Source organism: Haliaeetus leucocephalus, unplaced genomic scaffold (genome assembly GCF_000737465.1).
Source record: "Haliaeetus leucocephalus isolate CR32 unplaced genomic scaffold, Haliaeetus_leucocephalus-4.0 Scaffold151, whole genome shotgun sequence".
Lineage (NCBI taxonomy): Eukaryota > Metazoa > Chordata > Aves > Accipitriformes > Accipitridae > Haliaeetus > Haliaeetus leucocephalus.
Genome location: NW_010972587.1, coordinates 7475509 through 7492691, shown reverse-complemented (window position 1 = coordinate 7492691; position 17183 = coordinate 7475509). Strand labels below are relative to the sequence as shown.

Sequence of the window (17183 nt, the reverse complement as noted above, 5' to 3'; positions counted from 1 at the left end):
CATTACACCCTTGAGAAAGCATAGCAAGAAATTTTCATTAAAATGTTTGCCTTTTAAACTTACAAAACTCCCAAGAAAGTCTTTACAGTCTTCCTAAATGCAATTTTTCTTTCATGTTTTCACTTCCTACACTAAAACATCTCGAGGTGGTGTAACAAGCTCTGCCACTGGTCGTGCAAGGATTGCTATGTACACAGTACAAGAACTACAAAAACATCCTCACTACTGCAACAAAATGCAATGAAAAATACAAAACAGACTGGAAGGTGGAAATATTACATGAAATCTGGACTTTGCCTTTACCTTTTGTCCAAAAGATAGACCACCATAAAGAGATCACGGCCATGATTGCATTATTTAGAGAAAACATGACTGTCATTGACAGTTATTTCAGTGTCTGACAGCTCCTTCAGCATCCCTTCACCCCCTGTAGAATGAAAGCTTGTCATGAGCCTCCCACGCTAGAGAGCCAGTCCTGTCTGGCTGAACCCAATAGGTACATCCTAGTGAGAAGAAGGTAGTAAGAGCATGCTGTTATTCTTACCCCATTATCCATATGAGCTCCTAGCAGTGCCAAACAACTATATTCATAGTCTGTTCTTGCATAGTTGTAGTGTACTTTGTGAGAATTTTCTCTTTAGGGCATGGGGATAATGAAAGAGTTAATTTAGTTTATAAATATTTACTATTTTATGTGTATCTCAAAGAAAACTCATTGTGTCTTCTTGGGTGAGTTGTGTCACAGCAAATGAAATTGATACTGCACTAACTGTATTATTATTATTCATAAATTTTATTTGACAGAAGCTATACATATTTTCAAACATCTTTATATATCTAATTATGCTAGTATTTTTAGAAATCTGAAAACACAGGACATGGGCGGTTCTGCTACGAATACCAATTCTAGATTTTATTCATGTACAAAGTTAAATTCAGTGATTGTTTTTCCTAAGTGTAAGGTTAGGTTACGTCCCACAAACAATGAGCATTGTTTAAAAAATGGGAAGTTTTAAACACTAGAGGTTAGAACTGATTATGACTGGGACCGATGTGAAATTCTGACTTAACATTTCTAATAGCCTTTGCTATTGCATAAAGTCACTTGAAATTTGCAGCTGTATTCATAGGGAGGATACTCTGTGTGGAAACTTCTCTTCAGTTAATCACCCCTCACCTTCTTAATGCTTCAGATCTCAAAGACTTCTCTTACTGCTGCTAAGTAGCTGATACCTTTCTTTGTTTTATTTCATGCAATGAAAAGTTGTAGAAAAAATGTAAGACAGTACTATGAAATATTTGGGGATATTATATATGGATATACACAGAATAGTTTATAATACAGCAAAGATGAGATTTACTAGACGTCATTAAAGTTGAATAGAATATAGAAGACCAGATTAACTTCACGATTAGAATGGCATTGAGTATAGAGTAGATCAGGAAGTACATATTCCTTATATGCAATTCAGGAAGAACAAAAGCTAGAAAAATGGTTATTTTATATATACCATTCTATAGCTATAACTGACTTCTAATATCTGTCTGAACATGTTTATTTTCCTGCAGACATTTTTCCTGTTTTGCTTTAAACTTTGGGTTCAACATTAAAAATGTGCATTTGGAAAGAAGAAACTGTTTGAAGCAACTTCTTCTCCAAATCCATTTTTTTGTCAATTTTTTTCGAAAAGTGTCCAGTTGATCTTCACAGAGGAAAGCAACTACCAGGTGTTATTGTCCTAGCTAAGATTCAAAAAACACTGGTTCTCTTGAGATTAATTCATGGCAGAAAAGTATGCCTAATCTTCTTGCAAATAAAAACAACCTATTCATGTCAACATTGTCACTATCTTTTTATTCATTAGCAGGTAGCTAGGAGAGCCTTTATTCAATAGACTGTTCATGAAAAAAAAGTGATCCAATTCTAGCATGCGCAAGTGTTTTTTAAAAGCTCTTTGTGGGCTGCAGATCTGGAGAGAATGAAGAAAGAATTTGACAGCAAGGAAAAAAGTGGGAAGCAGTTGCTAGGAGACAGAGAAAGATGGGTGATATTTTGCACCGACAGTAGTGCTAACATGACATTGACTGTGTTACATTTCAAGATAATGTGGTTGCATTTAAAAGCCTGAGGAATACCCAGTCATCTGGGCACATGCTGGCTACACCCTCTAACATGGAGAGAGCAACTGTTTTCTGCTGTGTCTGTGGCACTGTAATGGGAATCTGTCCTTTAAAAATGCATATTATAGCATGTTCTGACAGATCAGGTGACATCTGGTTAGTTTTACTTTATGAAACTTTACTTAGAAAAGCTTTACCTAGTGTCCAAGAAAGTAGAAATACATTGAAGGACAAGATGAAATTTGAGTAGTATGTTACTTCTGAAGTGATAAACACAATCTCACTAAGATAATGCTTGCTTCTATGAACTATAGTGACTCACTGTCTTTGACTTCCAGAAAAGAGAAAACAATGCAATATTCTAATAATTAATTTGCATTCATCATATGAAAAAAACAAATTATCACATAAAAATAGTTTGCATTTGTTCCAGCTCCTTTTTCTCTAACAAGATAGTGACCAGGAACAACACCCTTTCCTGCACCTCTCAGAAATGAGGATGGTTCTGTTTGTTTCATTTGCTGTAACATAATTACAAAATTCTTTGCAATACGTTTGTATATGGCTTTTCAGAGGCTTTGGCTGTTGCCCTGTGTTTAGATTCAAAGGTTATTCGATATGAACTTACAAAGCTACAAAGGAAAACATTAATACAATTACCAACTGGTAAATAGTGTTCAGAGTAAAATTTTTTTCAAAATATATGTATACCGCATACATTAGTATGGCATTTGTAGCCTGTATTCTTTCCTGGAATGTGAATGGCCAAACTTGAAATCTTTAATCAGCTTTTGTGTTCTTCCTCAAGTTTATTTTGAAATCAGTTGAAGACTGAGAAAGAAATTTAAAGTCAGAAATAAAGTTAGTTTCTGGGCTGTAAACCAGAGCAGATTTCTCCTTCAGATCAGAGCGCTGATGAGCACTTTTCCTCTTTTTCACTGATAAAATCAAAGATTTCCCTCAACTTTAACAGCCACTATGTATGTGGTTGAACATGAAGAATTAGTTGCAACATTTCCAGTGTCACTGTGGCAAATGTGAATCTGAATTAGTTGCTTACTGGTCAGATGAAAGGAAAAAAGAAGTCATCTGTGCCAAGGCACAGTTGCTTTCAGTTCCTTTAGCAACTCTTATATTCAGAGAACAAATAAGGGCCATCAGACAGCAATTTTGGTTAGGTCATTATAAAAAAGGCAGTGAATTAACTGTGTACATGGAAAGGAGGCAAGGCAAGGCAAGGCAAGGAAAGGCAAAGGAAAGGAAACAACTTCCAACTGTTGCTCTGTGTCACACTGTACTGTTCCATGTTGTTACTGACAATAATGAAAAAAAATGGATTTGAATATAATAGCTTGATATTCAGAGTAAAGATATTAATTGTCTACCTATTATTTTTTCCGAAGTGCCATGTAAAAAATGTCTCCTAATGTTCTTTGAAACAAATGCCTGTTATTTCCAAGGACTGTTGTTTTCAGGCTTTAAAATGTCCATATAAAACTCACTAGGATTCAGTTCTACAGTACCACAGTGTGTAAAGGTTAAGGATAATTTTTCTGATTCCAGCTCCTTGTAGAGCTGTGATGTCCTCAGTAATGTGGCCTAGTTGGTTTGCAAATTCTAACACTGTTCAAAGTGAATGCCAGTGGTAGACATCTTATAACATATTTTTTAAGCATGCATTCTCATTTATAAAACACTTAGGCTTGAATACACGGAGGTTTCAGGAAACTTACGAAAATTTAAAGTAAAATTACCAACTCATTGCATTTCATTTCAGCTATTAACAACTGCCATCTTATGAATTTTCTCTTAATCATCTTGTCCCTCAGCAGCACTTACAGCCAAGAGGATGGAAGCCAGAAAGATGACTGTCATTTTTCCATGTATTTTTTACATCTAAGCTGAGATTTCCATTAAGAAATTGTTGTCTGCCAGCTCCCACTGTGGTTAGAGAGGTTGAAATCAGGCCTCTTGAAGACAGGATTACACCCCTCACTGGTAGGACATGGACTTTAATAGTGGAGAGCTAGTGAAAGACAGAAATGGTGGTGGGAAGAGAAGCAGGGTACAGGAAGAGAGTTTGGGGATCCACAGAGGAGTTGGGGGAACCTCTGGGAAGGCAGAGAGCATGGTAGGAGGAGAGAGAGAGGAAAAATGTGAGTACCAGGTAGTGGACTCATACTGCCTTGGACTTTTCGTCCATCTGGGTGGGGAAACAGGTCATTGAGCAGCCCTTGGAAGTTGGTAGAAGAGCTGGAGAAATAGTACTGTTTTTCAAGCAGAATATGATTTAAAAAATAGGAAAAAGGAAAGGCAAATGAAGTAAGAAATGCTTTTTCAGCTATTTAAACAATTAAAGTTTTTCAATTACAGCCAGAATAATTGATGCATTATACATTTGGTGTGAAGTATTTTTATGAAAAATAGAATTAGATGGAAATTATGAATAAATTAGAATTAGTAAAGATAATATTTCAAATTAATTTTACATATTCCAAGTCTGTTAGAATTGAATACTAAAAAAATTATGTAAAATGATTGTGATAATAGCTTATGTACTATGATAAATCTGAAGATTTACGAGGATGTTTTCCAGGAATTATGTAGCTCATTTTGGAAAGCAAACTTTATGGTTAAAGATTTTTACATATATATTTGATGAAAAATAGTACAAAAATTTAATAAATAGCAAAATCATTTGGGGTTCCATTGCAGATTTTCACTGTATTCTGTTGTTCTGGTGCACGAAAACAGTTGAAACAGCCATGAAAATCTGTAGTAATTTTCACTCTTATTACTGCCACTCAGAGATGGCTCAGTCATTGCCACTTCAAGATGGTTTAAACTTCTTTTGCATCAGGTGAGGAACAGGTACAGTCAGTTACTGCAGCTTACCTATTGACTACATAGTCACACTATGAGAGCACTCAAACAACAGTAAATATTAGTGTATAGTAAAACTATAGTTATCTGAGAGCATTCAAATAATTTATGTGAATACATAAAATAAATTTTCAATTTTTCTGTTAATAAAGCTGAAGTATGTAAAGAGAACAAAAAACCTCAAAGTACTGCATAAGCAACTATATTTGCATTTGTTAGAAAGGCTGAATAATTTTCTTTTTTAGTGTTATTTTCCTGAATATGTATTTGATCTGTAGATTTAGTTTTAAAGTTTAGTGAACATGCTATGTTATAGTTTTGCTAAGTAATTTTCATCTATTAAATTCTAAGCCATTCTTGGGATGTAGTGAGTCTCTGCAAAATTTCAATTCTATAAGTAGTAATGGAAACTAAATTATGTAAGGAAAGGTAATATTTATTAGACTAAGAGGTATCACTGGAAAAAGTATGAAAGCGTTAGGACATACACAACCTTTTCAGGGATCTTCTATATTTGTCAAGGGTGTGAAAACAATTGTACGTACATGAAGATGTACAATGTTCCATTGTACATGAAAGATTGATTTTTGTTTTGCTTTGTTTTCCAGCTACATCTCTTGGTCTAATAGAATATGCTAACTTTCTCTACAAACATTGCTAACAGCCTTAAACATCCTTGGATCACCAGCTGGAACAGCATTGCCGCAGCGTAGGTGGAACATGTATAGAAATATATCCTGAGTGTTGACTAATTAGCCAGGTTGTAAAATCATGTGAGGTGCCTAATGAAGTTGTATAGATTAGAAGAGGAGTTGCCATAGGCTCCCTTCATGGTCAGGAGAGAGAGTCACGTACCCACAGCCCTGAAGATTGCTTTGGGTCTGATTTGCCTTTAATCATATTGGGAGACTGGCAACTACATTACCAGCTTAGGTTGTCTATGCTACCTGAGCTGACGCTTAGCCAGAGCACTCAAACAACAGTATATATGTCTTCAGACGTATTAATTTGTTATTATTTAATAATAATTAATATTTAGTAATAATTACAATAGTAATAATAATTGAGTAGATCATAGACATCCTTAGAACAGAATAGGTCATCTATGAAACTGGTACAAACACAGCAGTCTTTTCTGCTTATGAGAGTATATCTTGTTTATGACTTCTTGCAGAACCCAGACAAACTGCATGATGATGTATAAAAACTTTAGTATGTGTGCCTGAAGGCAATGCTGCAAGTTATTTTTTCAGTCAATTTGTTGCAATCAATTAGTATGAACAGATTAGTTATCTTTCATGGAGTGGACTTAAAACATCTGCGAATGTTTTTTTCCTTATCCTTTGTAAAAGATGCTTGTGAACAACGTTTTATTTTTATGCCTAATGTGGTCTTAGATTATTTGCATTTGCTTTGCATTCCATAAAATTATAGTCAAACTGTGGAACAGCAGTATGGCATTTAAAGCTTGACACCTATTTTCATGGGTTAAGTCTTCCTATAGTTAGGTTTAAATGTTTACTACACAGTATTTCTCATGAAAGGATGCAACACACATGCCTGCAAATGGACTGGCAGGGCATGCAGTAGTGCATATGGCAGATTATATAATCTTTAAAGACTGATAGAAATTACGTTACTGCACATATTTTGATTTTTCTTCTAGGTAAGGGAACGACTGAGGGTTTCTTTAGAAAGAGTCTCTGCACTGGAAGAAGAACTAGCTGCTGCTAACCAGGAGGTAACATAAAACACTTTCTCCCCTTTTGAGGTTCAATTTCTCTAATACTCTGTCCCATGTATTCCCTGTCACTTTTCTTCAAACTGTCAGAAAAAAAAAAAAAAGATCAATTACATTCTGAGTAAGCTGCTCAGTGAGGCTTGTTTAAGGTGGTTGTAAGATTAATACAACCTTCTGGTTACTGATTTATTCCCTTCTTCTATTCCCTTGTGAGCAAGCCAAAAACCAAGAGCTAGTGACAGATTCCCAAATTTCTTGTTGGACATGAAAAAGGAGTGAACCAACGAATGTGTCAGATACTATAAACAATTTAATAATCTGAATTTCCATTTTACTATAAAATTAAGTAAAACGCACACATACATATACACATTATATAAACGTTAACATTGATGGAGGAAGGATTATGGATGACCTTGAAATTTAGGTTTGTCTCTTCCCTTTTAATTGCAGTGTATCATGGTGAACTGTGGTGCCATGTAACTATTGTGAACTTGGACAAGAGATTTTTTCTCCTGTACAGTATTCTGCAGACTGTTCTCTTTTGTTTGAAAGGGTGAACAGCAGCACATAACTGTATTGCACACACAGCTGTACACACATACAGAAAGGAATTTTGCACCCCAGAGACATGATTCTGAAGCCAGAAAATATAAATAATAGAGTCTGCTGGTGACTTTACCATTCCTATCATGTTCTGAATCTCCACATGACATGTGCTTCTCACACTTACAAATAAGTCAGACAAGCAATAGAGTTGGTTTAAAGCTATTTTGGGTTATGTCCATTTACTAGTGTCATTTTACTCAGGTTTAAGACAAACTGAAAACAGCCACAGACAAACTTAAAGTACTACCAAATAATTCTGGAAAAATTAAATACCTGTAGTTCAGAATAATGTGTGATAATGTAAAATAGAGACTCCTAAAGTAATTTTTTTCCAATATTAAGCTCAAAAAGTTATTTTTCTTAGAGTAACTTCTTAAAAACAGGATCTGCAATTAAGATATTAGTACTTACTTTTTATAAACTATGGACCAGATTATTTTGAATCAACCCTTTCTTCTCTGAATTAACTGCACTTTATCTGTACAAATATAAAATCCCTCTTTTATTCTTCCTTTTCACAGTCTCCAGAATACTTGGCTTCAAATGACTTAGTTATACTATGTTGCATAATCTGTTATTTGCACTAGTGTTTATTAAATAGAAAGCAGTCCCTTTGGTCAGTCAAGTCAACTGAGATGCATTGCACTCCTCTAATCCTTCCCAATCATGATCCAATTAAATCCAAGTTCACTTCACAGGGCATGGCACCAGGTCTTCAGAGCGTTGCCTTGTTATCTGGAGTTTTTAAACAAAATTAGTGAAACTTGTATTGACAATATGCAGTAAAAACATACACAATGAAATTAAATTGAAATAGGACTTTCATAGCCTTTCTTGCCCCAAATCCTTAGAAATGTTGTACAAACTTTGTGTCTACATGATACTAAAAACATTTAGAATGACATTTAATCAACCAAGCATAACATAACCATTAACTCAATATAAATACTGTTATTCCAGTTTCCTGTGAGAAACTGTTAAAGCTGAAAAATGGAAATTCAATTAAATAATAATGAAAAAAGAGCTAGATGGGAAGCAATGTGGAAGAGAATCAGTGGATTATTTTCAAACAGTTAATGCATTTGAACAAGAGGTCAGATAATGTTCATACAATTAGTTATTTAAACGAGACAAAATTAATTAGAGAACTGCAATATATAAGCCTGGTTTTATACTAGATTCCACAGTGAATACACAGGCAATAAAGGGCTTTAAAAATTTATTGTACTATATATGAAAATAAATGAGACGAGTTTCCAAGGGAATTGAATATGTTTTTCAGTAAATTCTGTATTCCCGTCACTCAGTGTCTGTTCTCCCAAGAGAATTAATAATTTCTTTCATATCCATTTTCTCATACTGATTCTGAGTGTCCTATATATTCAGGACTATATCTAAACAAAAAATGATGACGGTAAATTGGTCCCCTGATTAAATGAGTATATGATTAGGTATATAACAAGTAACGGATTCAGGGATAAAAAATAGTAGAAATGTGTATGTTAAGATGGCACCTTTCTCTGAAAACTTATGGCTGTGGCTCTGACACAGAGCAACAATAAGAAACTGCAGACACTCATGAGTACTTATTGGAAATATCCTTATATAAAGAGGAAAATTGAGTGACAGAGACTATAGCTTTCCATCATTAGATGGTAAATAAGCTCTCATTTAACAGTCTTTGTTGCATATGACATACATACCAAAGGGAGTGAAAACCTCTCTAATTCTGGCAAAGCTGTTTTCAACTCTAGTTGCCAACACCATCTTACAAAGAATATCATATTTGATAGGGAATAGTAACACACATTGACTTTAAACTGCAGGGGCAATTGAGATGGACAGTTGGATCCATTGGGGGAAATTAGCTCATGTAGCTAATGTTTATATGTAGTCACACAAGGGTAATAGAAAAGGGCTTTGGTCTGCAGTTCCAACAGTGACTGTTGATATGGCATAAGTCACTGTCGTTGGTTCAACTGAACTTTTCAGAAACAAGAACATCCACCAGATGGTTCATTGCTGGTTTGATTCTGTGAAGGCAATAGTTTTTATAAAAAAGTGAACATGTAGTTTATCTCCTTTTCACGTAAATGCTACACAGAAATTATTTTGATTTTATGTAACATTTTTAATATGCTAGCAATTTGTAAGGTTTTCAAAAAGCCAACTCTCTCTATAAATTACAATATAAAATATACATCAGATTATCAAGGGAACGTTTACTACAGGTTTAACAACAATGCTATAGGGATAGAATTAACCAAATCAGTTATATTAACTATTCTACTGAATATGAAGTCTTGGGTTTAAATTGTGTCAAGCTGCAGGATACTTATAGGGTACATCAGCTCCTTAGTAAAACATGTTTACAAACACTAAACATTATACCGAATCTTACAGAGCACAGGATTCAGCTCAGAATTAGGACTCTTGAATTTGAGTGTCTACATGTGAGCCGGTATTTAAAATTTGTCTGTAGTCTGTGGAGCTCTAGTAAATCCAGTCTGGCAGCTAACCTGGTGGTTAATCTGCCAGGGCTGCCAGATACATCACAAAATTGATAGGAGAGCCATGTCTGTCTGGAGCTCGAGGTGGGGAAGGAATACTCCTTGTCACTACGATGACACCAAATGCCTGTGTAAGGTAACTGACTCTCACAACAAGCTCATATGCAGACACCTAATACATAGACAGCTAAATTTAGGTGGCTTACTCCTTACAAACAGCAGAAGCAATCTGAGTCAGGCAGTGGGCTTTAGATATGGGGAGATTACAAAATGGGCCTATATTATATTTAAAGAGTGGATTGAAAATTCTTTAAATACATGGTTTACAAGGGGAAAAAGTTATTTGACTATTTTATTTTGCTGCAGCTGATTAGTGGCAGTAGAAGGGACCTTTAAACATAGCAGCAATCTGAATTGCTGTTGGTGAGTTTTCATGCAGACTGGGGCAAGATAACTCTCTACAGTAATTAAATTCCATAGTCATCCTTATAATATTTGCTTTTTATCAGCAGTTATTACACAATGTACCCAAAATTATCACATCTTTTTCTTTATGCTTACACTGGAACCATTATTTGTTCACAACTGGTAGAGATGTCCTATTCAGTGTGTCTGCTGTAGCTGACATGAATAGTAGATATTGTTAACAATTTTCAAAAAGAATTACCTCCCGTTTTTAGTTAAAATTGCTGTAAAACATAGCTACATTTGCTTACACCTCAGGTGCTTTTAAAATGATGCTGGTTTTCATCTGGTTCCACGTAACGCATGGCCTCTCCAAATAGTTTTGTCTCTGAAGGTTATAATTTGCAGTTAGCAATTAGGCAAGCTGCAAGTGGTGCATCCAATACCAAAGCTCAGTGGTACAATAGTGTCTGTCTATGAACATTTTGAAGGTATATGTGATTTTTTCAGTGAGTATATGAACATTTTCAAATTCCAACAAAGTTCTGCTAAACAGCTTCCTTTTTACACACTAATGTGAGAAGAATGAATCTCATTTGCAAGGGAGGTGGGATGTGAATTTTCCTTCCCAGTTTTGTCATTTATGATCTTCATGGAAATTAACTTTAATATTGAAACTACTGACAAGATAACCACTTTTTTCCACAGCTTTTGAGATCCTCTTGTTAGTGTTACGAGCATGAGTCCTTGTTAAAAGTATGCTAAACTACAGCACTTGCAAATGACACACTGATACTTCATTAGTGCCATATGTCACCAGGAACTCAAGCTCTAGTGGCTTCCACAGGGCAAGGATACATAGATTATAGACCACGGCGCAGAGCGATGCTTTTAAATCCATTCCTGCTGCAATGTGCGGTATTAGATGACAACAGTTGCAATTTCCATTAACAGATTTCACTGTTTCCCAGAACTCTCAACAAATAGTTTCCCAAAAAATAACCTTCAGAGCTTTTTCCCAAGGCTTGTATGTAAAATTAAGCTTTATACATAGTTAATACCATACTGTGAAAAAGTAATTTTTTAATGGCTGCGCTTACTTTGCACATGAATATTCTCCTGCCCATTTTAAACATTTATTCAGCCCTTGTAAAATCTTCCTGTATTAATAAGAATTGTATGATAAGTGGCATTCCAAAACCCTTTTTTGTTTCTGGTTAATATGCTGGCTTTTCTATCTTTCTTCATTAGTGGAAAATGTGGCATGGCAAATACAGCTTTAATTACATTTATTATCTCAAAGATATACTTTAGGAACCCAGAAAACACTGGGACTGTGTAGAATATGAAATTAGAGAAATTACAGGTTTGAGTTTATATGTCACTGTACTACCATACGCTTTTCTTCAGCATTTGTTGAAAATGCCAATGCTGTTTGCAAATGCCAAACATTATATTGCTTCTGTCAATTGACACATAGATTATATTTAAAACACTCAAGCTTCCTTTTAAAACCTCATTGTTACAATTTCCACTTGCTTCTACAGAATTTTACTCAACTTTGAGGCTAAATTTAACTCTTGGAGCTATCAGAGAGCTTGTGGGATTTTTGGACCATAGACCTCTGCTTCGTGTAACTGCATGCATTCACGTATTTGGGCAGTGGGTTTCTTCCTGCCGGTGGGTTAGTTTATTCATTAGGGTACCCTAATGCTATTTTTTATAGCATCCATGAAAGCATTCATACATCACTGAAGAGAAAGGATGATTTGCAATTTATGATTCTTTATATTCTATACCAGAAATACCAGAAAACGTAAACACTTGTTGACCAGAGAACTTTCAAATACCACGTTAATTGCCTAACTTTTGCTATGCAGGGCAAGTCAAGAAAACTGTAAAAAATGCAGATACTTTTAACAGTTGAGGACAGTTTTTAGTCTGACCATGAGGGATGCTGCAGACATGATTGTAGTATCATTACTGCTAATGAAATATTCTGTAATATTTAATATATATGTATTTTAAAGTAAAACCTCAGCTGACTATGTCATGTGCTTTTTACCCATGGTTGGATGTGAAAACATATTTTTGTCACCAGCTGTTTCAGGTCCTATTAGCTTAAGGCACTTTTTGTTGCAGGAGTTTCCTGGTGGCCTTAGCCTTTTTATTTAAATACAAAGCAAAGTGATTTTGGAGGAGAAATGTTGTTAAAGGAATAGTTTGCTGAGAAAAATAATATATGCATTTCTTGAACGTGTAGTATACACAGGATTTCATTAGTCTGAAATTCAGAAATGATGGATGTCAAATCTCTGGATGAAACTGGGTGAAATTCAGTGACTTTTTTTTTGAAGAAGGCCAGGTAGATGGCTTATACCTATTTCTGGTGACTTTAAGTATATTTTTTGGTGAAAAATCTGAAACAGCCTTTATCTATAGTACCTTGTTTTACCGTATTTTCTCATAATGGTATAACTGAAAGTTATTGCTTTCTAAACTCTCTCCTACATATTAATTTTATGGTTTTTTAAGCTATAAATTTACACAGGTCTAACTCCGGAGAGACCTTCTTTGTGGTCTGAACTTTAATTTTAAATGTCTATGTAATTGTGCCAAATTGTATCGTTTCTGCAAAGTTGCACATAATTAAAAATATCTTAATTTGAAATTTAATCTTTATATGCTATATGTAATTGCTTTTCATTCTTCCTTTACCCTTAGACATCTAGTTACATGTTAACTCTGCAAAAAGTTATTGTTGTCCTTAAGTTTTAAATGCAGTAATGAAGCAAAATGAAGGGGGGTTTTGTGGATGTTTCTCATACTCCATATTCCAGAGCATTAATTCCTGTCTCTACACATTTGAATTAGGATGAGTGGCATGGCAGCTGAAAAGGTTGAAAATTACTACAGCAGCACTACATCCTTCATTGCCTTATTTTTTTAACAAATTCAAAAAGAAATAAGCACAAGAAATAGTCAAGTTGCTATAGCGATTTCATTTTATGTACTCAAGTAATTCTAATCTAAGTTCTCAGAGGGAAAAAACACTAAAAGTCTTTGTGGATATTGAAGTCAGCAGTGCTGATCTTTGCATTGCCATCAAAAGCATTTTTTACTAAATTCAGGGCAGAATAGGTCTAAAATTCAAGGCATTTTTCAGATAGTCAATTTAGAACATTAATTTCTATTGACGTATTTGAGACAAACCTCACTATTCCACTTGCAAAAGTGGTTTCTCAGTATAATTTCCATAAATTTATACCACAGAGAAGAATTCTTCAATTTTGAGTGCAAAAAGAACATATATTTTCTACAGTGACAGCAAATAATGATTTTGCACGTATTTTAGTATTGTTATACAAAAATATTGATAAAAAATGCTCATAGATTTAATTTCCCCGTCTATAAATTTCCTTAGTGATTTATGCCTATTTATGTGTTGGCCACAGTGTACTGTTGGCAACCTAGTAATATATGTTAAATAAGTTCAGCAACTTTGGTCTTCACTGAAATGATTTTGCAGAGCAGAAGTGTGTAGATGCCCAAATGTCTTAGGGTATTTTTAAAAGACATCCTGAGATGCTCTGTTCTCTTACCCCTCCATTCAGCATGTGGCCACCTGTAACAAATCCTAAAATAATGATGGCATGTTCAAATTTTGCATTGACTTTTCATCTAATTTGAATGCCTCCTACATATTCTTTAGAAGAAACCAGTTTGTAAGAAAGACTGTGATCAACAGAAAGGATGTGTGGTCTGTGCTTGTATTCATGGAGAGCTTCTTTAGAAAAATGTAGCTGAAGGGAGAGGCTTTTTATTCCTTCATTAATCCAGTGTGATTAATGGTTCTAATAAAATCTTTGATGTCAAGTGCTTGGTAACTTGTATATATTACTCTCCTTTCAATATCATGTCATCAAGACAACTGTTACTTTCTATTTTTACTTTCCAAATATTGTAAGACCCCAAATATGAATAGATTAGGGTGCTTCAGGATGTTACTGCTGTTAAGAAAGAGTCAGATTCTTCCACTGAAATGATAGATTCAGGCTTCTAAGAATCTCCACTGCAATTTTGATGTTTTTCTTAGAACCTTGTGTCATGGCTAATGCTTCTCCTTCGTTTTCTTTACTTGTGAAATTTTTAAAGGGATTTGTTATGTAAAGATTTGTGACTAGAGTGAATCCCAGTATCACAGATTTATCGTTGAAGAGTAGAGTTTAGTTTTAGTCAGATTATTCACAAAACAGCCTGAGATCTATTGCACCTCTCAATTTTCTTCTATGGCACATCCTTATGTATCAATAAGCATACATACATTACTCTCAAACTGCTATAAGCTGTTAATTGCAGTTTCTGAAGAAAAGAAAAATCTAAGTTTTGTAAGATACTGCTTAAAAGAACATGGCAAAAGGTAAAAAAGCCATGTAAAACATGTGATTTGCTAATTCCTCTTTCTTAATTTTTCCCCCAAACCTGCTGTGCAGCTATGAAGCAGTTGTTTAAATATACATTAAAAGAGCAGACAGCTAGATATTTTAAATATATTTTGCAAATCTCTTCAAATCTACTTCATTTTTTTGTCTGACAGAAACATTTGACTTAATGAAACCTTGGTCCCCCATGATTAGAAACATGGGTGGTTTAATGCTTTGGTTTTATCTCTGAATAAATGATGACTGGAGATTAAAAATTCCCAGTTTCCTTTAAACCTTGCAGCACAAACACTCCATAAAATTAGCATCTTCATCAAAATGAGCATAAACCTAATCCAGTATATTCTCTCACTAATATTCACTCCTTAAACATCATACCTGTCACCTTCACTACTGATTATTGTTAAGCAAGTGATGACAAATTTTTAGTCTTTCACATCTTTTCTTTTTTCCAACTCTTTGGTCCAAATAATTAACCAAAAGTAACTAGGAAATCTATGACAAATATTCATACTATTCTTTTGTTTAAATGTTATATTCTCATTTTTATAATACCTGTGGCCTCAGACTTTTGCCTTTGGGGTGAAACTGTATTTCTATTTGCATTAAAAAATGTGGCCTAATCTTAATTACAGCTTAGAGTGCTGCAGAAATATAAATATTTATTGGTACATTTAGTAGTAATACAGTCCATCTTCACATTCATATTGGAGTGCTTTTATTGCACATTTTTACTGTGATTGTTATGGCATTACTACACTCCCAACAGAGCTTCAGTAAAGGACCAGGACTCCATTTTGTTGTAAAAAAAAATATCAAAACATGGTTCCTGCTCCATGGCATTTATAGTATAAATTTGCCTTGTAGTGTCCGTTGCTTATACAGCTGTGGAACAGAGTGTGTTACTGTAAAGCCAAGGTAGCACGCTGATCTGTGCAATACCTGTGATGGTCATTACTTACCCCTTTTACTATCAGGGGAGCTCTGCGAATATCACTCACAGGACTCGGGCTAATCTGGTCCTTTTTGAATATTCTTTCTCCTAAAAGCATTGAGGTTATTTTAACTGGGGTGACTGGTTGACTGTTCCTACAGCACAAAAAGTAGGATGCAATCCAATAGAATTCATGGGTGTGATGATCAACTTCCTAAGTATTGATAGATGAACTTGGCCAAATTGTATACCTTGATTATTGACAGCTGATGGCTGTAGTGGCATCTACTCCGGTATGCAGTCTGCCACAAAATTGTTGTCCTGGTACACCGCATAAATCCTAGTACACTGCATGAATCCTAGCATGCTCACCACATCATAACTCCATGCTTGGGAGTTAAATACTGAGTACATACCCTCACCCCAGCTCCATGCCTGTTTTTTTTAATGGAAGAGAGGCTGGGGCTGCAGGCAGGGGGGGAATGACAGTGCTGTCCATGAGGTCCTGAGACTCAGTAACTGTAGGACATGATGTTCAGGGCTCACTGTGTAACACAAATGCTCTGCAATTAATCAGCACGTATGGAAAATTTCTGTTTTCTGGATCTCATGAGGTTGAGTAATTGGAGTTATTTTGGGGGTCTGTACAATGGTTTGTATTCATCAGTAAATAGGGATCACGGAGCATGCCTGACATTTCTGCACAACAGCAAACAAATATATCAATATGTGACACAGAGCCGTGAAGCTGAAGAACATGTCTCAGAGAGTGATAAATGGATCTCCTGGTATCGTCTCTACTTTATTCCAGAGAATTACAGAATAGGAAAGCTCTGAGTTTCTAGCACAGGTTTCATGGATTTCTTATTTACCACATATTCCTCGCCTAAAGTAGAAAAAGGGGAGAAAGAGGAGATGGGATGACAGCCAAGGAAATACAAGGTGAAAGAAGAACACAGGGATGGCAGGAGCCAGATGTGTGGCTGAGCATATTTCACAATTGTTTGCCTACACACCTGAAAACTCCAGGAGATTAATGAAACTGGAAGGTCATTTGTATATGGGTATTTTAGGGATTGTTCGTAGTCAGCATGAGATTAGACACTGGGATGAATTCAGATTGGATTTAACGTCATATATTTGGCAGCCCTTTTAGGGAGCTTAACAAGTCAATGGAATACAACTCTCACCGGCCGTGGTTTCATAAGGTTATGTTAGCAAATGCCTTACTTTAAAGATGCCAACTTGCTAAAGTAAAGAATATAGCATATATTTAAAGGTATGCTTAGCTGATTTACACTGTAGAGCTCACTATTACTTGTACAAAGGATATCAGTGAAAATTTTAATGTCTAATGTTCAATTTGCTCACAGTATACACAGAGTGCCTTTCATGAGACATCAGAAAGAATACATCGCTTCTCTTTGATCGTGTATTTTGGGATTCATAAACTTTAAAATGTATGCCATATTATCCTGCACTGGAAGTATAAATTCAGGTTTAAGAACACAGCTTATTATCTTTCTGTCTGTATCAGC

The 17183-nt window shown here is 35.0% G+C and overlaps 1 protein-coding gene across 1 annotated transcript in view; it reads left to right on the top strand.

Moving 5' to 3' along the window:
- The window catches only part of PPFIA2 (protein tyrosine phosphatase, receptor type, f polypeptide (PTPRF), interacting protein (liprin), alpha 2), a 345825-nt gene that overhangs the window by 226031 nt on the left and 102611 nt on the right, over positions 1–17183 (top strand). Inside the window, exon 6 of the mRNA XM_010561832.1 lies at positions 6671–6745. Coding sequence (XP_010560134.1) covers positions 6671–6745 — 75 coding nt within the window. The remainder of the gene's footprint in view (positions 1–6670; positions 6746–17183) is intronic.